Source organism: Patagioenas fasciata, chromosome 1 (genome assembly GCF_037038585.1).
Source record: "Patagioenas fasciata isolate bPatFas1 chromosome 1, bPatFas1.hap1, whole genome shotgun sequence".
NCBI lineage: Eukaryota > Metazoa > Chordata > Aves > Columbiformes > Columbidae > Patagioenas > Patagioenas fasciata.
Window position 1 is genome coordinate 3,342,297 of NC_092520.1, and position 24,437 is coordinate 3,366,733.

At 47.6% G+C, this 24,437-nt stretch overlaps 2 protein-coding genes across 2 annotated transcripts in view; one reads left to right on the top strand and one right to left on the bottom strand.

Annotated features, from left to right (window-relative positions):
* Positions 1–19,913, bottom strand: part of MAP6 (microtubule associated protein 6) — a 43,931-nt gene extending 24,018 nt beyond the window's left edge. The window contains exon 1 of the mRNA XM_065833660.2: positions 19,072–19,913. Within this exon, the coding sequence (XP_065689732.2) occupies positions 19,072–19,799 (728 nt within the window). The 5' untranslated portion in view covers positions 19,800–19,913. The remainder of the gene's footprint in view (positions 1–19,071) is intronic.
* A 69-nt stretch (positions 19,914–19,982) lies between these two features.
* The window catches only part of MOGAT2 (monoacylglycerol O-acyltransferase 2), a 36,392-nt gene continuing 31,937 nt past the window's right edge, over positions 19,983–24,437 (top strand). The window contains exon 1 of the mRNA XM_065852408.2: positions 19,983–20,161. The gene's annotated coding sequence lies outside the window, so the exon portion shown is untranslated. The remainder of the gene's footprint in view (positions 20,162–24,437) is intronic.

Genomic DNA, 24,437 nt, shown 5'->3' on the forward strand with positions numbered 1-24,437 from the left:
ACAGCTCATGGCATGGATGCTTTGACACAAAAGCTCCTTTATTGACAGGGTGATGTAGCAAGATGGGCACTGAGAAAACCGTCGCCCCAGGTAGGTATGGATGAGCTGCAGAAACCTGAACATGATGAGGAGACCTGAAGTGCTCCTGTGAGAGTTTGCTGGGCCAAAGAGCATCATGTATTTGAAACCTTCTCGAGAAAATGTGCACAATGGCATGGCTACCATGAAGGTATGGACACATGCACTAACAAGGCTCACCAAGTAACATATGGTACAGTCCCAGGGGAAAACAAACAAACAAACAAACAACAACAACTTGAGAAGAAACCTTCATATTAGGAAAAGTAGAAGAACTTGTAAAGAAAACACAATATTTTAAATTCTGCTCTTCAAGTGCAAAGACTTTTCAGTACAATTCATGATGAGTGCAATGAACTTATTCAAATATCTGATGGGATGCAGCAGCTGTGCTTGGCTGGTGGCCTCCTAAGCCTTTGGCTCCAGTGGGATTCTTGGTGGAGAGATGTTTTCAGTACCTCATTTCAAGCGTCTGAAGACATAAACCAGAAATGCATTAAAAATGCATTATTTCAGCTCAGCAAAACACTTAGCACATGCACAGTAGCTCTTGGCTGCTCCTTATATGTAAATATGGACATAAATGACTTCCTGAAGCAGAGCTTGGTGGACCACACTGCAAAAGCTATACATGAATCTACGACGCGATTTTTCAGAGGGGGAATCTGGTGCAGCAAGATGTGCTAACTAAGGCTGGGGAAAATTAAGCTTTGTAGGACAAATGAAGCAATTTTGTTTCACAAAATCATGGTACGATCAGCCATCCCCAGAGATTCAGCAGCACAACTCCAAAGGGAACCCAAACACGTAATCTTTCAGCAACAACGGGCCAGACTCTGACAGAACCGAGGAGCTGCTGCCCAAGGAGATGAAGGACGGAGCATCTCACTGACCAGCACTGCTGACAACAGCTCTGGTTCAAATTGCTCCACTCACACTGCTGGGGGTGCTCATGAATCACAGAATCACAGAATGGTTGGGGTTGGAAGGGACCACTAGAAATCACGTAGTCCAAACTACCTGCTGAAGCAGGGTCACCCAGAGTAGATAATTTACCCTCGTAGGTCTGCACAGGGGCCGCTGGGGAAAGCCCACCCTGTCCTGACTTTCCCAAAAGCTTTGGTGTGAAGTTGCTTGAGCTCATCACCAGCTCCTGTTCCTGAGATCCTGGCCCTTCGCCAACTTGGAGATGCTCTAGTGATACTGCAGTTCACCTGCGTTGAAACTGCAAGGTTTGCCCTTGAGACAAAAGACAGAGGTGCTTTTAAACTAAAGAAGGGGAGATTCAGGCCAGACATGAGGAAGAAATTGTTGCCCCTGAGGGTGGTGAGAGCCTGGCCCAGGTTGGCCAGAGAGGTGGTGGATGAACCATCCCTGGAGACATCCCAGGCCAGGCTGGACGGGGCTCTGAGCAACCTGAGCTGGTGAAGATGTCCCTGCTCATGGCAGAGGTGGCACTGGGGGAGCTTTGAAGGTCCCTTCCCACCAAAACTATCCTGTGATTCTATGATTCTAAGATTCTAAGGATGGGTGTCTCTGAAGAAAGGTCAGGAAATGGCTGTTTGACATGAAATAGAAGCTCCTCTGCTGGGGCAATGTTATTTGACTACCTGCATTTTTCTACTCCCTTCAGGGAATCATTGTTTCTCTTCTTCCTGTGTTTCTAATGCAGCTTAAAATTAGTATTGCTCTTTGATTTCATTCCTAGTCTGCATGACAGTGTAATTGCTCATCCTGGCATGGGACTAGAAATAGATTCAGCAGTAAAGCAGGTAAAGGAAGAACACAGTGAAGCTTAAATAACAGCTATTATTTTGCCACTGTATTGATGACTTGAAGCATTATTTGCTCCTTGCTGTAGTAGCTACTATATGACTGTATCTGAAATATGCTGATTGGGAACCAGGTGTCCTAAAACTTAATCACAAACATGAAATATGAAGAGCCTAGTTAGTCACAGTCTGAGTTTCAATTCATATGCGATAGCAATTCTGGTGTGAGCTTTAATAGAAGACCTGGTCACCTGATTTCAAAAGGTTTACGTGTCCAAGATGGCAACAAGGCAAATGCTAGGAAAAGGAAGATCACAGAATAAAATCATCATTTTGGTTGGAAAAGACCCTCAAGATCATTGAGTCCAATCATTAACACAACACTATCACTAAACCATGTCCCTGAGAACCTCAACTATTTGTCTTTTGAACACCTCCAGGGATGATGACTCCACCACTGCCCTGGGCACCCTATTCCTATACCTGACATCCCTTTTGGTGAAGACATTTTTCCTAAATGCCCTCCACTGTCAATGATCCTGCAGAGCTGATGGAGATAATGGTGCAAGGTCATGGCCTCACTTGCTGCTCACACCAATGGAGATGTCTCTTAGATGCCAAAAGGACAGAGAACTTGCAGCTCAGCTGAGAGGCGAAACAACCAGGATGGCGTCTTGTTTTCTGTTAGACCACTGAAATCTGGGTGTTGTAACAAACAGGTATCTCCTAAGTGATCTTACACTTCCACGGCTCAGAGCCTTCAAGCTAAAATATTGCCTGTGAAAGCAAAGCACACACATCTGCTTAGGCTCCAAACACACACAATTTTATCCTATGTTAGACTATGAAGTAAAATAACAGAATCACAGGATGGTTGGGGTTGAAGGGACCTCTGGAGATCATCCAGTCCAACCCACCTGCTAAAGCAGGGTCACCAGAGCAGATCACACAGGAAGGTGTCCAGGTGGGTTTGAATGTCTCCAGAGAAGGAGACTCCACAACCTCTCTGGGCAGCCTGGTTCAGGCTCTGGCACCTCACAGTAAAGAAGTTTATCCTTATATTCAGATGGAATGTCCTATGCTTCAGTCTGTACCCATTTTCCCTCATTCTGTTGTTGGGCACCACTGAAAAGAGTCTGGTCCATCCTCTTGACACCCACCATTCAGATACTTATACTCATAAATAAAGTTCCTTCTCAGCTTCTCTTCTCCAGCTTAACAGCCCCAGCTCTCTCAGTCTCTCTTCATCAGAAAGATGCTCCAGACCCCTCAGCATGTTTGTAGCCCTCCTCTGGACTTTCTTCAGTAATTCTTTGTCCTTCTTACACTGGGGAGCCCAGAACATGTAAACCAAACATCTTAAATATACATGCTTTGGATGCATAATACCTTCTTCTCAGAAAAGGAAAGAGAATTAAAATATGACACTACACATCAACCATTCACGATGCACATCTGCGAGTGACATCTTCACCACACACAGGTTTGTGGTTTCCCACTTATTGGTGGGGATATTTTTTATGAAACTACACAGGCAGAAATCCCTTGAATCCATCAGCTGGGGTACCAGATCCAACACAATGAATATTTCACAATGAACGGTTCTGCAGCTTGACGAGCTGCGTTTCCACCATGTCCCAAGCGTGCAACACAAGTCAGGCATGGGGAGATGTGCTGCACATGACATATGCAGTGTGATAACCACACAGCCTCGAATAATGCAATACAGAAAGTGGATGAATGCAAAATTAACCTACATTTAGTGCCATTACTTACTTCTGCTGCACTCATGTATGTGTGTATTTGAGATCATGCTATTTCTTTACAAGATTTTATACATATAAGGAATCTGAAGTATTTTTTAGTATGTAAAGGTGACAAGCCAGTTGCTGGTTGTGACAGACAGGGCTGAATTCTGCTTTCCATTTTACACCTTCCTCTGCAATGTACCCATTCAATATTTATTTAATTGAAATTAAGAGGCTGTAATTCTTCTTCAACTGGAAGAACCATAATAGAAGTGGGTGTGAACTACACAGACGAAAGAAGAAAGCTGAGGCTTATCTTAAGATAAAGGATTACTGAGCTAAGGGAAAGCAATCAAAGGCTGAATCAGATTCTGCCCCCCCCCCATCTTTATCCTTAATACTGTCTTATTTCGGGGGCTGCAAAGTCTAGATGTGAATTTAATTTGGACGGTAAGGCAGAGCTCCTGCTCCGGAGTTTGTATTACATATGTAGAATTACTAGGGAGGAAACGTAGGGAAATGACACTGAAATTGCCCTGAGTGCTGTGGAGGAAGGTTGTTTTAAAGGACTAAACTGGGCTCAAGAGATGGGCAGACAATTTAGGGGGACAGTGTGGGAGAACTGGGAGGCTTCTTTGGGAAGATGACATGGCTTAATGTGCCCATGTATTTCTTTTGAAAACCCTGAAACACACCACCACAAGTCACGGTTGTAACAGGGAGCAGAATTATGTCCATTAAAGTACTTCTAGCAGTGTAATAACACAACTCCACGCTGCCTCAAGTTGACCCATCTTTCTTTAGAAGCCATGCGAGAAGCACAAAAGTAGATCAATTGTAGGAAATAAGAAAACTAATGTAAAAACCACTCTCCATTTCCCCGCTCCCAACTCCACAAGCTCAGGAAACCATCAGCATCGCTTGTGCATCAATAACGATGTAATGGGAGGGATGCGCTGATGCTGGCTCCCCAACAACTGGATTAGTCCCATGACAACGGATTGGTAAATACTGGGACCATCAAAGCTGTCTCAGGGGAGTCTGGGAAAGAGGCAGCACGAGGCACTGGAGCAGATGGCTGTATTGTGAATTCTCCTCCTAATTAAGTAAAACAAGGACCTATGTGAGCAAACAAAGCAATTACTGGTCACTGCTGGTACTGCACCGTCCGCATGAAAGCTGTCATGAAAATAAGAGGAGGACTGTTGGAAAGCTTTACACGGGAAATGATGAGAAAGTAGGTTCTGGAAGAAGGTTATGTTATAATGAACCGGCTGTTTTCAAGGGATTCTCCAGCGCTTGCAAGGAGTGGAAAGCCCTGAAAGTGAAGCACAGACAAAACAAGTCGTGTCTTTACATCAAAGGTGCTCAGGTCCAGAAGCTCCTCTCTGTCCTTGGCCAAAAACATCGCTCTAGTGCACACTGAAATAACCATGGAAATACATCGTGATAGCCCTGTGCTACTGAAGTTGGTGCTCTGCTCCAAAGGAGAGGCATAAAGCCAAACGAAGCTCCAAAATCAGAGTGTCTGCAACCTAAAGGCATGGCGCACAGCAATAAGCAGCAGGCAAAGTGTAGGATTTAGTCCTTTTGGATTTAAAAATGGAGTAGAGACATGGTTTTCTGTTTCCAGACGCAAGGAGCCTGTGTGTAGCATGAGGCGGGGAGCTAAAACCGCAAAGAGATGAAAGAAAATCCTAAGGGATACACAAAGCAGTCTGTGCCAGCAAAGGGGATTTAGAAACGCTCTGTGCAGAAAACAAAGCCCCAGGAGCTACAGAGGCTGCAACAAAGACCCAGAAACACCTAAAGACTCAGACACCATTCGCATTTTCGGGAGCATCTTGCATTGACATTATTTTGGAAGCTGATGGGATGTTATGCCCCAGGATCTGATGTCCTGGGGTCTTTTGGCACCTCCAGACCCAGCCCGGAGCATCTGGAGGAGGTTGCAAATGGACCACTTGCTTGGCCATAGTCCTGCATGGATGCTCATGTGTCCACAAGACACTCAGTCCGGAGGACGGTGCCATCGTAATGTGGCCATAAATAGCCCTAAAAATATATCTGGATTATGGAAATCCACTTCTCAAGAAGGATAAGACTATAGAAATATATCCCTCCACTGCACGTGGTCTGCAAGTATCTGCAATCACAGACCTACCTGCCAAAACCCCAACCCAGCTGCCAGCGCACAAAACTGTGCATTGCAATCCCTTTGCTAAAGAAAAAAAAAGAGTAAAAAAAGCTCCCAGGAAGTAAATTTGGGGACTAAAAATCAAAAGCACCAGCTTTACAACTCTTCTGCAAGGAACTAGAAGGAGGATTTGTTGTTACTAAGCACTTTTGCACGCCCAGCAAATGTTTACAGGCTCTCTGAGCCATTTGCATCCACTGGGTAAATCGTATGTATTTGGAAATAAGATGGTCTGCAAATACTTCATCTTTTGGAGCTGTTCCAAGCTTAATCGAGAAATAAAACATGCTAGGGACAAATGTATTAAGCAGGTACTTAATTGAGAGAAGAGACGAGAGAAGACGGCACTGTTCTTGTCTCCCAGGCAGCACATGCATGTTTTAAACACGCTCCTAGATTGATATTTATTGCAACCGACAGAGCAGAAAGGCTCAGAAAAAAGCACTCCTTCCCCTCCCATAAATAATTCACCCCTTGTAACAGTTCATAAAATGTTTATATTAAGTAATAATTAAATATCACATTACAAAAAATAACTAACATTCCAGCCAAGAGGAAAAAAATCAACCTGAAGGAGGGTAGGGAAAATTATTGCCTTGAAGCTGTCATGTCGGGTTTTCTTTACTAAAAGCAAAGCTAAAGCAGTTAAAAGGGGTGATTCTTGGCTGCACTCGACGCTCCCTCTGCTCTGTTGGATCAAATCCTGATCTTGTCCCAAATCACAGGCTTTTTCCAATCAATCTGTGTGATATCCACACAGAACCTGCTCTTGTGTCTGTGCAAGATCTCCCTATGCGGCGGTTTTCATAGAATCACAGAATCATTTTGGTTGGAAAAGTCCCTCAAGATCATTGAGTCCAACGAATGATCAGCCAGGCAGGGCTGAAATTTGTCTCATATTAACCTCTGCTGTTAAGCAATGATGGGTTTTTACTTCAAATAATCCGCTATGCATTCATATTAGCAGGTTTGAAGCCTGCTGATGGGTTACTTGCTCTTGGTTGCGAAGACACCCAAGGTCCAAGATGGGACAAGACTCCAACAGTCGGATCCCAACATGGGATAAAGGACTGGGAGCATGGCAGGGAGGAGAGGGGGTGGTGGGTAATGATTGAGGATCAGCAGAAGCCATCGAGATAATATGAATCAAAAGTCATCACGCGTACACCCAGGCACTTTTTATTAAAACTATAATTGCTTGATCCAACCCCTGCCCTGGGGAGCATAAAGAAAAGCAAGCGGTACCAAGGTCACTGCAGACAGAAAATCAATGCAGGGAATGAATGGTAATGACTTTTCTTTGTTTTTCCTAGGTTCAAACAGAAGGACTGTGGAGATTTCCTGCTGGCATCTCCAGGGATGCACAATATCCCTCGGACTTGCTCCAGCAAAGCACTTTAGTACATTTTTAACTTTCAACATCCAAGTCTTGCTCCTCTCGACTGTGACTACAGTGGGTTCGAGCATCCCAGTGGACCGTTTTATTTCATATACACAACCATCCACTTCTCTGTGGGGCTCTGTTCTCTGTCCAAAACCATCCAATACTTCCCAGTTTTTTGCAATGACCACTGTCCTCTGCACTCCTCATGGGTGTCCTTAGGACCTTCTCTGGTCTGCAGCTGTGCTGAGATACAAAGCCAAAACCTGAATAAAAAAGCCTACCTGAGGCTTTACTAATGTGGAAGGATGTCACATTTTACACAGCAAATCCCTCTACACACATCTCAGTATTTTTTGAGTGGTTTTGTTGGTTCATTTTCTTTTTTTTTTTTTTATCAATGTAATAACACTGTTGACATGCGATTTGTGATTTACTGCAGAATTGTTCCTGAACCAGCCATTCCCATCTGCACCAGTACCACCAATGAATCCCACCTCGATGTCATATCCTTCCCATCGCTTTTCTGAACCGCTTCTTACTTATTTCAGGCTGTTCCTCCAATATGTCAAGATGTCCTTGAATTCCAATTCCAGCATGCAAAATGCTTTAGCTGAACACAAGTGAAGGACTCAGCACAAGATTACACGGATGATCAAGGGAGTGGAGCATCTCCTTTCTGAGGAAAGGGTGAGAGAGCTGGGGCTCTTTAGCTTGGAGAAGAGGAGACTGAGGGGTGACCTCATTAATGTTTACAAATATATAAAGGGCGAGTGTCAGGAGGATGGAGCCAGGATCTTCTTGGTGACAAACAATGACAGGACAAGGAGCAATGGGTACAAACTGGAACATAAGAGGTTCCACTTAAATGTGAGAAGAAACTTGTTCCTGGTGAGGGTGTCAGAGCCTGGTCCAGGCTGCCCAGGGAGGTTGTGGAGTCTCCTTCTCTGCAGACATTCAAACCCGCCTGGACACCTTCCTGTGGAACCTCAGCTGGGTGTTCCTGCTCCATGGGGGGATTGCACTGGATGAGCTTTCCAGGTCCCTTCCAACCCCTGACATTCTCGGATTCTGTGAAATACTGTACAGGCACTCAGATGGGATGGTCCTAATGCCTCTTTCTGCCCTCAAAATATCTCTTAACTGCAATAAAGTACCAGTTACAACTGTGGTAGGAAAGTAGTGCTGTAAATTTAAAATGTGGGATATCTAAGCAGTTGTGTCCTATACAGAAGAGATGGAACAGCTTTTTCTCTCCACTGTCCTCTGAGCTTGAACCTCAGCGCTTCTCTGATCTGGTAATTCCGGGTCTGTGTGATGCAGGAGCCAAGTGAGTGGTATTGCTCACTGGAAATGTGATCTTCATGTAGAAATGGATCGATGCTGCGAGCTGAGTATAGCGGTTTCTTTCATCGATTCCACCAAAATTTGGATCAAACTCTTGGGAGATGTCTCTAGAGCTCCAAAGAGTCCCATCAAGGCTGATGCTGAATATAATAACACCTAAGTGATGTGAAAGTTCTGTCCAAAAAGCAGTCTGTAGTCATCAGCCAAGAAAAACCTAAGAGGTTAAATGAGGATTCAAAAGCTGGTGTCTCCTTGCCTCTCAGTGAACCTGGCCACATCACCTGAGCATGGACATCTCGGTACCTGTGAGTATGGGATGAGTCTACATGAATGAAATCTATGAAGAGGAAAAAAACTTATTTATATAATCTGTAAATAAAGACCATGGAATCACCAAACTGTTTGGGTTCAAAGGGACCTTAGAGCTCCCCCAGTGCCACCCCTGCCATGAGCAGGGACATCTTCACCAGCTCAGGTTGCTCAGAGCCCCGTCCAGCCTGGCCTGGGATGTCTCCAGGGATGGTTCATCCACCACCTCTCTGCTCAGCCTGGGCCAGGCTCTCACCACCATCAGGACCAACAATTTCTTCCTCATGTCTGGCCTGAATCTCCCTCCTTTAGTTTAAAACCATCACCCCTTGTCCTATCACAACAGGCCCTGATAAAAAGTCTGTCCCCATCTCTCTTATCGGCCGCTTTTAAGCACTGAAAAGCAGCACTAAGGTCTCCCCGGAGCTTCTGTTCTGCAGCTGAACACCCCAACTCTCTCATCCTGTTCTCCCAGCAGAGATGTTCCAGCTCTCTGATCATGTATTGATTTCTACGAGCAGAATAACCTTGACCTTTGCAATTAATATCTAGCACCGTTTCGCTCCAGAAGCCCACTGCTTTCTTTAAAAAAAAACCTTCAATTTTTTCTCTGTCTCTGAGCTAGATATGCAGTAAAGTACCTGCACAGCCTCACATACCTTCAGCCCTTTTAAAGAGCAAGAAAAGTAAAGCAGCAGCCAAATAACATCAGTGACCTTGCAAAATATTTCGGTGAGAAATCTCTGGATGCTTTTTGAGACAGCACCTGCGAGGCTGGGTGGATAAACACCACGCAAGAGCTAATTGACATGAGGAGGATGTTGCTATGCAGGAGAAAGTGGACTGCAGTCCTACGAATGGATGCAGGGATGCCAGGAGCCAGCCCGTGGCTCACATCATCCTGAATTTCCTTGCCTGTACAGTGGATCTGGAGTAACCGATGCTAAAATTGTTCGCTTACAGCTCTGTGGTGGTATTTTTAGGGTTAAAACCAGATGAATGTAAAGCCTAGTGTTAAGCAGCCACGCAGCAGCTAAATGGCAAGGTTTTACAAATCTGCTGGCAGCAACGACAACCTGGGAGGTGCCTTCACGATCATCAAATTATTAATAAAAACCCCTGCTGAGCATATTATTTTGTGCTCCTGAATTGCAGCCTGTAGACCCTTGTGAATCTCTGCAGATGGATGGGGATGCTGGGGTCCCCGGGCTGTACCCCAATACCAGCTCATCCCTGCTCATCACCCCCTTGTTTTGCACCGCGCAGCTGCAAATCATAGGCGTGTCATGATGCAGGAATATTTGCTTTCCTGCTCCAATGCATAGTGCTGTAAAGTGCTTTTTGAAACAAGCTGCTACCCTAGGACCACTGGTTAAATTTCCCAATTTCATGGTGTCTTTCTGTGCAGCTGCCCGAGGGTCACATCCTCTCCCCCAGGTAATTCTGTTGGTGTTACAGGAGCTGCAGTGATTTTTACAGATGGAGCCAGTGCCATTCTTTCCAAGCATGAGCAGCACATTGTTTCAGGCAACCCACCCATCAACCTGAGAACATCACCCAAATGCATCCTGCTTCTCAAAACTGAATTAGAGCTCCATCAAAAATAAAAATTAATATATATATATGTATATATATATTAAAAAAGCAGCCTCCCCACCTTCCCAGCACCAAAACACCCTGTTTTGTAGCCTCAGCAGCACAACTTGCAGCTGGGTCCTCGAAGCAGCAAGAGTTTCTCTGTATTCACACCGTGTTTGCAAAGTGCTGCGAGGTCCCTTCAGGTGAAGGCACCGTTTGAGCGAAAGGAGTTATTAATAGAAAGCAAAATGTGTTTGCGATATAACACTCACAACATTGGACTTGGGGAGGAGAGATGAGTTGAAGGTTAAAGCAGTGCCTTGGCAAACAGCTTGGCTTCTCTGTGTGCATATGTGTGTATATATATATATATATAAAAATATAAAGGACATTGGAAGGATAGCCAGAAAGCTGAGTTATAAATCAAGAGAAATAAAATTTCCATCCCATAAAACTTTCCTAAAACTGCCTTTTTCCCTCCTGGCTTGCAGGACAGCATCCATGCTCTTGCCCTGGTGCAGCAAAGTTTGAGATCTCAGCATTAGTGCTACGAACACATTCAGCTAAAAGCAAAGAAAAGTGAGATTGATGCAGGATAAAGTGAAGAAGTGCTTAGAATGTGAAGGCTTGTTCAGCCGGTAGGAGACTGAAAAACCAAAGATCAGGCTCTAAATGTGAGAGAAGACAAATTTACAGCGGCTGTTTGTGATTTATTTGGCAAAGGAAGGACAGGGAAAGTCCTGGTGTCTAAATTAGCTGATCCCTCTCCTCATCTCTTTATTTATTGTTTGTGTTACAGTGGTAGCTTGAAGCTGTCAAGTGAGATTGGAGTCTGTTCTATGGCATCTGCTCCTGCATTCAGGAGAAGTTGGTGGTCTAAACAGACATGGCAGCGACTGGGAGGGGAGAAGGAGAAATGTTTGACATGTCCTTTGATAGAATAACCGATTTAGCAGACAAAAGAACTGTGAGAATCTACCTGGTTTCAGTAAAGCACTTGCTACAGGGCCACGTGGGAAATCATTAATTACGCCAGTGAACACGAACATCAGCAGAATGGGAAAACTGGGCAAGCGAAACAACAGTGATGAGTGTTGGAAGGCTGAGCTGCAGCCTGGAAGGAGGTTAGCAGTGTTTAACTTCTTTAAGGCTGGCTTTGGCACAAAAAAGTAGGACAACACTGATGAGACCTCCTAATGGCACAATGTTGTAGGCAGCACCGATACAAAGGAAGATCGGGATATCACAGAGGAAGAAAGGGATTGACCTTGACTGCCATGTTCAAAATGGGATAAAAACTATTAGTACTAAATTCTAGGCTTGGTGCTAATCACCAACATTTTTTGCTATAGGATGGGAGCTTCACGGCTGGAATTGCCTAAGCAGGAGAACGATGTGTAGGTTATCAAAGATGGGTGAGGGATTCATGATGTACCTGTAATTCCCACAAACATGACATGGGAATCTCAGCAGAAATGGAGATCTCATCTCCGAAGGCTGATAGTTTGCATCTGTGTTTAAAAAAGTGTGATTTCATCTAGGAAGACCTGGAGAGAAATGGTCAATACAAGGAGTAAAAAGGAGACCAAAAAACTTTGACTTGCTAGTGGACATGGTTCATGGAGACACTGAACAGTGACCTCCAGATAGGAGAAAAGCACTAAGCGATGCAGTGCCAACAAAACTGCAAAATATAACCTCTCCATTGACTCAGACTGGAAATGAGATGATGGTTGCAAACCATCGGAGACGGAGGTCTTGGCACACTCTTCCAGATGGCATCATGCAACTGACAATCTGCTTTTTCTGAGGCAGAGCTTCAGAGCTTAGTTGTAAAGACTAAATAAGGAGGTGCTTATGAGTGGACTTACTGGTTCAGATGGTCCCATCCAGTCTTGAGTGCTTAAAGGTCCCTGCTGAGGTGACACATCGGAGCAGGAGCAGAGCAAAAATTGCCCAGGTACGTTGAGTCCGTCACCTGAATGCCACCTCCACCTCCTCCCCCTGCTCAAGCCTGTCCTATGGCATGCACAGCCCAGCTCCACCTTGCACACAGTCAAAGCAGCAAAATTAATATTGCCCACACTGTTGAGCAGCTCCCAGTTGGCTTTTGGGGTTGGATAGTGTCCACCTTAATGTGATTGCAGGGAATATGCTGGGAAATACTTCAACTTGGAGATACTACCAAATGACTGCAGTATGTTCAATTCTGGGCTCCTGAGTTTAAGAAGGACAAGGAATTACTGGAGAGAGTCCAGTGAAGAGCTGCAAAGATGATGAGGGGTCTAGAGCATCTTATAAGGAAAGACTCAGAGAGCTGGGGCTGTTTAGCCTGGAGAAGAGAAGCTGAGAGGGGATCTTATTTATGAATATAAATATCTCAAGGGTGTGTGTCAAGAGGGTGGACCAGACTTAACATGCCCAACAACAGGATGAGGGGCAATGGATACAGACTGAAACATAGGAGGTTCCGTCTGAGTATGAGGAGAAACGTCTTTGCTTTGAGGTGCCAGAGCCTGGCCCAGGCTGCCCAGAGAGACTGTGGAGTCTCCTTCTCTGCAGACATTCAAACCCACCTGGACACCTTCCTGTGTGATCTGCTCTGGTGACCCTGCGTTAGCAGGTGAGTTGGACTGGGGGATCTCCAGAGGTCCCTTCCAACCTCAACCATCCTGTGATCTCCAGTTTGGAGATACCACCAAGAGCCTTTCTCAGCTGGTGGACTATACCCAAAGGAGATTAAGACACTGAGTGTGGCAGGATTGCTACCTGTCTGCAACACCCATCTCCATCCTCTTCATGTTTCAGGAAACACAAGAGCTTCCTCCACCCATGGTTGTTACATACTCATACGACTGGTCCTTGCGGTATCAGCAGACATCATGTCTCCTCCTGCTGCTAAAGGTACGTATCAAGTAACAGCTGAGCCAGAGCTCAGCCTTAGTCAAAGCTGCCAAACATCTATCTGAACAGCCTTTTCCGGATGGAAGAAAACATCATGTCCCTTCCCTTCCAGATGAGGGCAAAATTGCATCCATTTGCTTGCACGGGTTACTTTAATGGCACTTCCATCCAATTTGGGAGTTCGTAGCTGAAATGACACTGGGAAATGAAATTTGCCCAGGAATGTTCTCTGGACTCACACTATTAGACCCCCTTAGCACCCAAAACAAGGTGGTTGCGCCCAAGCTGCTCAATGGGGTCAGTTCTTGGTCTGTCCCCACTCTCAAATGAGCCTGGGAAGAGTGCTAGGGTGTGTTTCAACAACTGAAGAGTGTAGATGACCATGTCCCCATGCCCAGGAACGTGTTCTGGAACTGTTTAATTTATCAGGACAGACCCAGCCTGTAGTTCCGATCGGAATTTTCGGAGGCCAATGGAAAATTTCCCACCAAGTTTGGCAAACCTGACAGCACGAGCCAGTATTACCAAGTGTCTCACCGAGATGGGACATGTTCTCCAATGGAGATTTTCAAGATTAGATTAGATAAAATCATAGAATCATAGAAGGGACCTTCCCAGCTCCCCCAGTGCCCCCCCTGCCATGAGCAGGGACATCTTCACCAGCTCAGGTTGCTCAGAGCCCCGTCCAGCCTGGCCTGGGATGTCTCCAGGGATGGTTCATCCACCACCTCTCTGCCCAACCTGGGCCAGGCTCTCACCACCCTCAGGGGCAACAATTTCTTCCTCACATCTGGCCTGAATCTCCTTTAGTGACTCTGTAGCCTGCTCCAGCCCTCCTGCATGGACATCCCTCCCTAATTTAGCTCCTCTCTATCTCAGAAAAATACACAGCAAGTCTCCAGCACTGACTCATTCATCTCTATAGCTACTACAAATTCTCATTTGCTCTGTATCTTTAGTAGCTCCAGGGCTTGAGATGAATGACAGCAACATTAGCAACAGGCAACTCATTAATACCAGAGGCAGTCCAAAATTTTCCATTTCTTTCTTGTTTTGTTTCCTCTGATAGGAAAGGAAATTGGTGGGGAAAAGAAATAATTGCCTTGGTTAAAAAAAACCATATATCCTTTTGGTGAAGAACTTGAAATACAGGTTTTGCAATATTCTTTGGGGAAAATTAATTACCTTGCTGCTCATTTTGACAGTCTGCAAAGGGGGTGAAATTTCCCTTTTCCCTTTTCTATCTTTTTCTCTTCAGGGAAAACATGTAACAAAAGGAGAAGAACGCAAGACAAAGAAGAGGAAAAAAATACCCAGGAAACACTAAATTCTAGCATTTTCTCATCATTTTCCAACAAAAATGGAAAATGTACATTCCTTCTTGCATTTTTGCCAGATGTGCTTCCAATTGTTCCACTTCCACCCCCATCCCCTCCATCCTTCAGTGCCACAAAGAGAAAAGCTCTGCTCATCCCTTCAGGAGTTCAGGTGGCAAAATCACCCCAAAAAAACTCAAGTACCGGAGTTACCACCTCTATGCCCAATACAGATGAAACCCTCAACGATGCCACCAGATCCTCCAATGGGACATCAGATGATTGAAGAAGAAAGGGTTTCATCCAGCAGCAACGGCTTTCCAAGGAGCTGGAAAGCCACCAGGCTGGGCCCTGATTCTTATGTACAAGCCAAGGTAGCCACATCAACCTGGTGTTCCTACTCGCTGGAAGACGCCTGGTCCTGGTCCCTCAGGCCACCACCAGAAGCAGGAATTAAGACGGAGTGAAGGGAGATACAACCTGCTCCTGTAGTGTTGCTTGAGCAGCTTTGGGGAGGGAAACTGAGCCAAGAAGCACCTTGGTGCTGGAACCTGTGTCACACCAGAGCACGCCTGGTCACAGTGGTGGCTTCCAGCACCTTGACCTCAGAAAAACAACAGCAAACAGGAGAACGATGCCCTGGAGCTGTACTCTGATCCCAGCTCTAGTCCTGATGCACAGTGGTAGGTCACTCAGTCCCCCTGCCTCAGTTTCCCCACAGCCAAAGAGGAATAGCCACAGGGCACTAATTAGTGAACAGTTGCCATCATGTGCAACTTGATCACCTCCAAACTTACTTGCTACTGGTGGCTTCAAACCAGACGTTGCCCTGGGAGCCACTTAACTTTTGGAGACCATTAGGAATGAGCATGTCCTGCCGTTGTTTCCCTTGGTTTGCCAAGGGGATTCATGTGGGCATAAGTACATAAATAAATCCTATATAGAAACAGATATTTAATAAATAGATAAACTGGAAATATATAAAAAAAATATAAATGCAGAGATATATAAATACAAATAATACAACTGAAGAAAATAGAAAAATATAAATAATATAAATACTACAAATACTGTAAATAAATAATGTAAATAAATGCTGTTTATTCTGTAGGATCTCTGGGAACAGGCAGTCTCTTACAGATGTGCACAGCCCTGACATTGCTGCTCTGGCCTCGCTGAAGATTTCTGGGCTCGAACACTAATGCAAACAAATCATCCATCCCTCGGGCTGGGAGTAGCGTCCATGCCCTGTGGACATCACCACTGGGCATCACATCTGCTTTGTGAGTCCAAGCAGACCATGATCTCCACAATCACGGAATCACAAAATCATTTTGGTTGGAAAAGACCCTCAAGATCATCAAGTTCAACTGTTAACCCAGCTCTAGCACTAACCCATGTCCCTGAGAACCTCATGTCCGTTTGTCCAACCCTCCAGGGATGGTGACTCCAGCACTGCCCTGGGCAGCCTGTTCCAATGCCCCACAGCCCTTTGGGGAAGAAATTGGTCCCCACATCCAACCTCAACCTCCCCTGGCGCAACTTGAGGCCGTTTCCTCTGCTCCTGGCGCTTGTTCCTGGGGAGCAGAGCCTGACCCCCCCTGGCTCCAAGCTCCTTTCAGGCAGTTCAGAGATCAGAAGGTCTCCCCTCAGCTCCTGTTCTCCAGCTGAACCCCCCAGGTCCCTCAGCCGCTCCCATCACACTTGTGCTCCAGCTCCTTCCCCAGCTCCGTTCCCTTCTCTCAACTCGCTCCAGCACCTCAAGGCCTTTCTTGGTGTGAGGGGCCCAAAACTGCCCCCAGGATTGGTGGTTTGGCCTCCCCAGGTCCCAGCACAGGGACGGTCACTACCCTGGGCCTGCTGGCCACACCAGTGCTGGTCCCAGCCAGGATGCTGGTGGCCTCTTGGCCACCTGGGCACACGCTGGCTCATGTTCAGCCGCTGGCACCAACACCCACAGGTAATGTTCAATATTCATTTGTCTTGGTATGAAGAGGTTAGTAAGGGGAATTTCCCCCTTTATCTTGGACTTCCCTGATGACCTTGGGCTAGTTGCTTACACTATCCCATGGTCTGTTCCCTCACCTGGAAATAATATTAAAGGTGACAGAGCAAGTTTAAAAACCACTCCTGGTGTGCTCTTTGGTTTCTCCAAGGGATTGTTTCCCAGCCCTGGAGTATCACATTATGCTGATTTGCAGCAGTGGCAGAAGGCTGTAAGGAAATCGTCCCTTGCTCCTGGGGAACTTTCATCCATGCACAAGTCCAGTAAAAGCCATGGAGGACAAGCCCCATATGAGCCATCCTTGCTGCTCTCTAGTAGAAGGTCACTAGGAGATAATTTTGGCTGCTGGGTGAGCCCCAAAGGTTGCCCAAATAATCTCCATCCTTGGAGATGTTTCCAGTATGGACTTCTGTGAGATGCAATGTTCTCCAAACTAATAGGGATTTGGAGAATTTGGCTTTTCAAAAGAACCCAAACAATAAACAACACTTACAAGATACCTAATTTGAACAGAAAATGAGAACAATTAGCCACAACATCACTTATGCATTAATGAAGAGGCGCTTATGTCCCAGGGCTGAGCGTCAGAGCAAACACTTCTCTTGCAATACGCTGCAAGGAAGGAAAAAACATGAAAGCGGGAGGGCAGATGAGGATCCAAGGGCAAAAAGAAGCCCTAAGGGTGTCCTGAAAAATGAGGAGCAACACAATGAAGGCTGAAGCCTTCATGTTTCTCCTGGGTTTAACATCTGAGCCAATCCAACCTCTTTGCTTGGGGAGCAAACCCAGCCCAGCCCAGCCTGCTGCAATGGTGGTCGAACGGATTTGCTGGAGAAGACAGGAGGGATGGTACATGGAGGGATGGGAGGGCAAGCAATCTGCATTTGAATATAGAAGCAAATAAGTCTAATTATCCTTTGCACCAGTGGAAGAGAGCAACACAACAGCTCTCCAGCTCCAGAACTTCTTCAGTCCTGCCATCATTAACATGAGACCTTGCAAGATGACCAGACAAAAATATGGTATCTAAGATCACAACTGGTCAAAGCACATTAAAGGACTGTTTCACTTCTGGAAAACCCTTTTCCCACACTCTCCACCCCTACAAAACAGAGATCCTGACAATCCCTGGCCATTTTCCTGTATCTCAGCCAACCACCATCACACCTGGATGCAGCTGAGCCCGCAGCATCACTCACATCCCTAGCAAGAGAATACACCGAACTACAGCAAAAATAAAAATCTCACTGCTCGAACCGTTTCCCACTCAGGGACATGGGAAAGAAGATGATTGCCAGGTTTGCCATGCCACACGGTCACCAGTGGGACACAGGAGTCAAAACCCAGCTGCATTTTAAATCTGCATGAATTTACTACCTGTTTGATGGCAGGGTGTCACCTCTAAACCCCCCTGAGGAGGAAAAATCATTCTTGCAATAGCATAAATGCTTTGGCATTCCTGTGGGTATGGGGAGAAGCAAAAAGGCTGCGATTACACTTTTGCCACAACAAACCCCAGCTTTGCTCTCTGCCACCTCCACCCCGGCCTCGGCAGCATTGGGTTCTGCCAAAGAAAGCTCTGGAAAACACAATCACAGCAAATCCTCCTTGCAAACGTACGAGCGGGGCAGCCACCCCGTCACTTTTGTTTTGCATTTGTAATGCATCCAACCCCCTTCACCCAGAGAGAAACAACAACAACAGCATCTCGCGGCAAGGAGTTTTGCGCTCCGAATCCCAAATGAGATCTCTTCTGGGGTGAAATAAGGGCACCCCTTTTTTAGCCTGGGGTGAGGGGATGATGGGGGGGGACGACAGAGGGTTGTGCCACCCCCCCGTGCCGCGCTGCGTTAAACATGGCAGCATCCGAAGGCTGCCCCACCCAAGCGGCCTAGGATGCACGTCACCCGCATCCCGCCGTGTCCCTGGGACGCTTTGTCTCGGGGATGCTATGGGCCCCAGGGCGTTGTGTGGGACCCTCCTCGGCGTGGGACCCTCCTGGGCGTGGGACCCCCAGGGTGCAGTGATGTGGTTGGGATGCTGGTCCTTTAGGTTGGATCCCTTTAGCCAGGGATGCGCTATAGGAAAGGACCAGTGGAGACTTGCACATCCCGGGGAAGCGACCCAAACCTCTCCAAGGTGGTGGGTGCCTTTGAATTTTGGGCTGTGGTGGGGTGGGGAACACCCAAAGCTGCTCCAAATCCACACGGTAAGAAAGATCCGTGGATTCACTATCTGCACAGCACCTACCCACGCCCCATCGATGCCACCCAGAGAGGTGGGGAATTTTAAGGTACACCCCCACGCAGGGCAGGAGACCATCAAAACCACCCCCCAAAACGCTTCAAAGCCTCATTCCCACACCTCCCGGGGATGGGCAAGAGGGGACAGGAGAAGGGTTGAGGGTCGGGATTTGGGGAGTGGGGGGGATCTCACCTGTAGGACGAGCTGACCCCCGCCGCGGCCACCTCCTCCTTGATCTGCCTGTTGAGAGCATCGGCGGCCGCCCTGCCCCTGCCCGCGTCCGGCTGCTGCCCGCCCGGCTCCTCCGCCTTCTTCCGACCCTTCTCTCGCCCATCCCCGGCCCGCACCGCTTTGGGATGATGCTCATCCTCCACCTCGGGGTCTTCCTCCTTTTTCTCGGCACCGGGAAGCACCTTCCGTCGCTTCTCCTGAGCTGGTTTCTCCGGGGAACCGCGGTCCAAAGCGAGGACGGGGGAAGGTCCCGGTTTGGGGATCCAGGGATGGTCACCCCGTTTGGGGATGGGCCAGGCACGGAAATCCTTCTGGTACTGCGTCTCCTTCTCGAAGGGTGTATCCGAGGGCTGATACTCGCTTTTGGGTTTGCAGCTCGGCTCCGGTCGTTGCACCTTCCAGGGTTTGTAGTCGTGTCGCATCACCGAGTCGGCCGGGGGTGAGGAGTGCGGGGCCGGGCCGGGTCGGGTCGAACCGGGAGCCGGTTCCCCCCCCGCACCACCCGCCGCTTCGCCGCCAGGCTGGGTATCGATGGGGGCGGCGGGGCGGGGGGGAGGAGCGGGGGCGAGGGGATGCTCGGTGGCCTCCGAATATTTGGTAAAAACGAGAGGGACGGCGATATCCGCCTTGTCCAGCTGGTTCCAGAAACGGGCGATGCAGCAAGCGCGGGTGATGCAGGGCCACGCCATGGCGGCCCCCCCGCACCACCACCACCACTCCGCGCAAAGGAGCGCACCCGCGCAAGGAGCGCAGCCGCTCCGCGCCGCTGCCGCACGGAGCGATGGAGCGGCCGGGGGAGCAGCGCCGCCCCGCCCCCCGCTGCACTGGAGGGGGCGGGGACTCGGAGGGGCGGGGCTTGGCGGAGGGGGGCACACACGTGTGAGCACACACCTGTGCACACGCACGCAAGACACGCCCGTGCGCGCACCGACACGCACACGCACCCGCGTGCAGGTGTGCACACCCGCGTGTGCAATCGTGGGAAATCGAGATGTGCAGCTCCAGCCGCCTGGATGATAAAGGAAGATCAATACTAACGTGACAACCAATGGTAAGACAAGGGGCAATGGGTGCAAACTGGGACATAAGAGGTTCCACTTAAATTTGAGAAGAGACTTCTTCATGGTGAGGGTGGCAGAGCCTGGCCCAGGCTGCCCAGGGGGGTTGTGGAGTCTCCTTCTCTGCAGACATTCAAACCCGCCTGGACACCTTCCTGTGGAACCTCAGCTGGGTGTTCCTGCTCCATGGGGGGATTGCACTGGATGAGCTTTACAGGTCCCTTCCAACCCCTCACATTCTGGGATTCTGTGATCTGGATGGTCAAAGAAGAAATAGTACTGACACAATCAGATCATAGCAACTAGTCAAAATATAAAGGACTTTGGACAGGTTGTGCTGAAGTACATTTCTCATAATTGTAAAGGGTGATAGCCCAGACTCGTGAGAATGGTATCCCGGGCCGGATAATTGCTTCCAAGTACATGCGATGTGTGAATGTCTTTGGGCCTGGTCTGTGAATGAGTGGGAATGTAACTGAAACGGACATAACATGAGTGTGGTGTGTTTTTAATAACAATTATTGATAAAATATCTTAGTCCAGGCCCATATCTGTAAATCCTGTAAACTGTCAATGGCTAGTAAAGAGGGCCTCAGCCTGGCTCAGCTCTCTGCTCTGCCCGGCTCTGCACTCTGTCTTGAACAAGATCTCTGCCTGTGTGTGCATCTTTGCATCCTGGTGTGCGTTGTCTCTCATTGCCATACACATGCATGCAGACATAAGTGTGTGCATGCAAATGCAAGCCAGCACACGTGGACACACGTCCACATACATACACATTTGCAGGTATGCACACTCAATGTGCACAGGCGCCTGCACACGTGTGTGCACATGTTCCTGCACAAACACACATGTATGTGATCACACACATACCTGCACCTATTTATACAATACACGTGGAAAGACATATGTAAACTGACACACATGCATCTCATCTGTGCACGTGCACACTCACACACAAACGCAAACACACGAGACACATCTCCGTCCATGCACCTGCACACATATATGTGCACATACCCACAGGTGTGCACTTGCAGAAATACACGCACTATACGTGCATGCACACACATTTGTCTCATGCACATTCACACGTATGCACTTAGGTACATGTACATACATATGCACACTCACACACCTGCACACAGGTATGCACACATATATGTGCACATGCAAGCACATGTACACTCACACCTGTACACATATACACAGCTGCATGCACATGCATGTGTGCACATGCACGCATACATGCACATATGCAAGCACATGTGCACACAGATGCATGCATGCAGACATGCATGCAGACATACAAATATGCACACATGTGAACACATACAAAATTGGACAAGTCTATCCACATGCAGAGCTGTGCTCACACTTACACACACATATACACAGACACATGCACATCCGTACATCCACACAGATGCACACATCTGCATGCATGCACACCTGTGCACACATATATGTCCCACCACACATGCCCACAAATGTGCATATGCAGGCACAGACATGCATGCTGCACACGCATATGAACACATGAACGTATGCACACACATGCATGTGCATGCATGTGTGAACCCACACATGAGCATGCATGCACACACAATACATACACATTTACGTGCACAAATGTGGGCATACACATGCATACAAGTGTGTGCACACAAGGACAGAGACATGCACAGGCATGCACACACATGTACATGCACAGATGCACACAGAGCTGCATACCTGCACACACGTGTGGACATTCACCTGCACACACATATTCATGCACACATACACATGCACGCACCCACAGACACACACGTACATACACATTTGCACACACATGCACTCACACATTGAAACAGGAATGCACGCAGGCACAGTGACACTTATTCACGTGTACACCAGCACACACACGTGCAACATGCACAGCCATACATCTGCACACACAAGCACACCCTTGTGCGTACACACACACCCGCATACAGATGTGCCCTCAGATACACACACACATACACGTGCTTGCACACAGATGGACACACAGTCACACACACATGCACAGATACTTGTATACACACATGTGGACATGCATGCACACACATACATTCTTGCACGCATATTTATGCCTACCTACATACAGGCATGCGTGCAGATATTAGCACATGCATATTTGTGCACATACACACTTGTGTGCACAGATACACCAATACCCATATGCACACACAGACTTACAGATATGCAAGCACATGTGTGCGCACAGACCTGGACACCTATACAGCCCCTGCATGCACATGTGCACACGCACGTGTGCACAAATGCACATATAGATCTTTAATGAGCTGCTGGGAACCCGTTTCCCCTTGTTGAGGCTCTTATGTATAAAAAACGAACCGAACACACATACACGTGCACAGCCATGCACATACACAAACTTTATGATTTTATTTTGGCTGGTTTTCATATTTCTTTGTGGACCTGCAGCTGCAAAACCAAACCAAAACTGCCCCCCTACCAAACACCCTTCTGCTGCAAGGCCGACTGATGGCTGCCTCTTAATTCTTATTCTCAGGGGAAATTCGCAATCCCAAATCCAACCCCATCCTCAAGTCCCTACCCTCCTTTCCAAACTTGCCTTCACCTTTTCTCTGACCTTCTTCACTGCATCCCTCCATCCTTCCATCCCTCCATTCTCCATCCCTCCTTCCTCCATCCCCCATCCCTCCATCCTTCCATCCCCCATCCCTCCATCCCCTATCCCTCCACCCCCCATCCCTCCATCCTTCCATCCCCCATCCCTCCATCCCCTATCCCTGCATCCTCCATCCCTCCTTCCTCCATCCCCCATCCCTCCTTCCTCCATCCCTCCTTCCTTCATCCCTCCTTCCTCCATCCCTCCACCTCTCCATCCCCATTCCTCCATCCTTCATCCCTCCTTCCTCCATCCCTCCACCTCTCCATCCCCCATTCCTCCATCCTTCATCCCTCCTTCCTCCATCCCTTCTTCCTTCATCCCTCCACCTCCCCATCCCTCCACCTCTCCATCCCCCATTCCTCCATCCTTCCATCCCTCCATCCCTCCTTCCTCCACTCCTACATCCTTCCACCCCTCCTTCCTCCATCCCTTCTTCCTCCATCCCCCATCCCTCCATCCTCCATCCCTCCACCCTCCATCCCTCCTTCCTCCACCCCTACATCCTTCCATCCCTCCTTCCTCCATCCCTTCTTCCTCCATCCCCCATCCCTCCATCCTCCATCCCTCCACCCTCCATCCCTCCTTCCTCCACCCCTACATCCTTCCATCCCTCCTTCCTCCATCCCTTCTTCCTCCATCCCCCATCCCTCCATCCTCCATCCCTCCACCCTCCATCCCTCCACCCTTCCCTCTCTGCCTGCATCTTACTCTTTATTCTCTGAACCCCATAAAGTCCATTTTCAGCCCAACTGCATCCACCGTCTCATCTAACCACATGAAGAAGACCCCAAAATCAAAGCCATCGGGGCTTTCTCAACACAGCTGCGCTGCCATTATTTCCACTGGGAACACAATTCCAATAAAAACAGTGATCCCGGTGCCTCCGAAATCCACACATTCAAAAACTGAATTACAACAACAGAAAACAATTCCCACCAGGCAGCGACTGCAGCTGCTGGGAGTAAAGTGAAAAGCAGGATTATTCCTGCCAGGATTGTTTCTTTAATCCAATGCTTTGCATCCCCTTATTGAGTCTTGGACCCTGAGGTTTGGGTTTTGTTTTGTTGGTTTTGGGGTTTTTTCGCTTATCTTTGCCTTGATTTGCTTAATTTCATTCTTGCTTTTAGGTAAATTGTGGTAACCCATTTTATGGATGGGACTGGAGCACTCGCTGATAGGGATGGTTGAATGAAAAGCGCAGCTTTTGGAAAAAAAATGAATAAATTACAATGAGAGGTGTCTATACACAGGCAATGGCTTTGTCAACAAGGATTATATCATCCCTGCTTTTACATCCAGTGCAATTAGAAGTGGTGATTACAGTTAAGGATTTAGGAAGCTCCTCAGTATCTCCCAGATTGGGAACAAGCAAAACATTTCTGAGACCTCAGTAAGTATGGTACATGCTCCTTTGCACCCATGATAGAAGTGCTAATCACTTTTTAGGCTGATTTTTGCCTTTAAAAGCAACATTATAAAGGCACGTTGCTCTCATTGCACTGCACTTTCCATTTGCAGAAGATGAATCCGCTGTTTTATCCAGGTCATGCATCAGAAGTGGGAGATTCGTCCCAAAACTGCTGGTG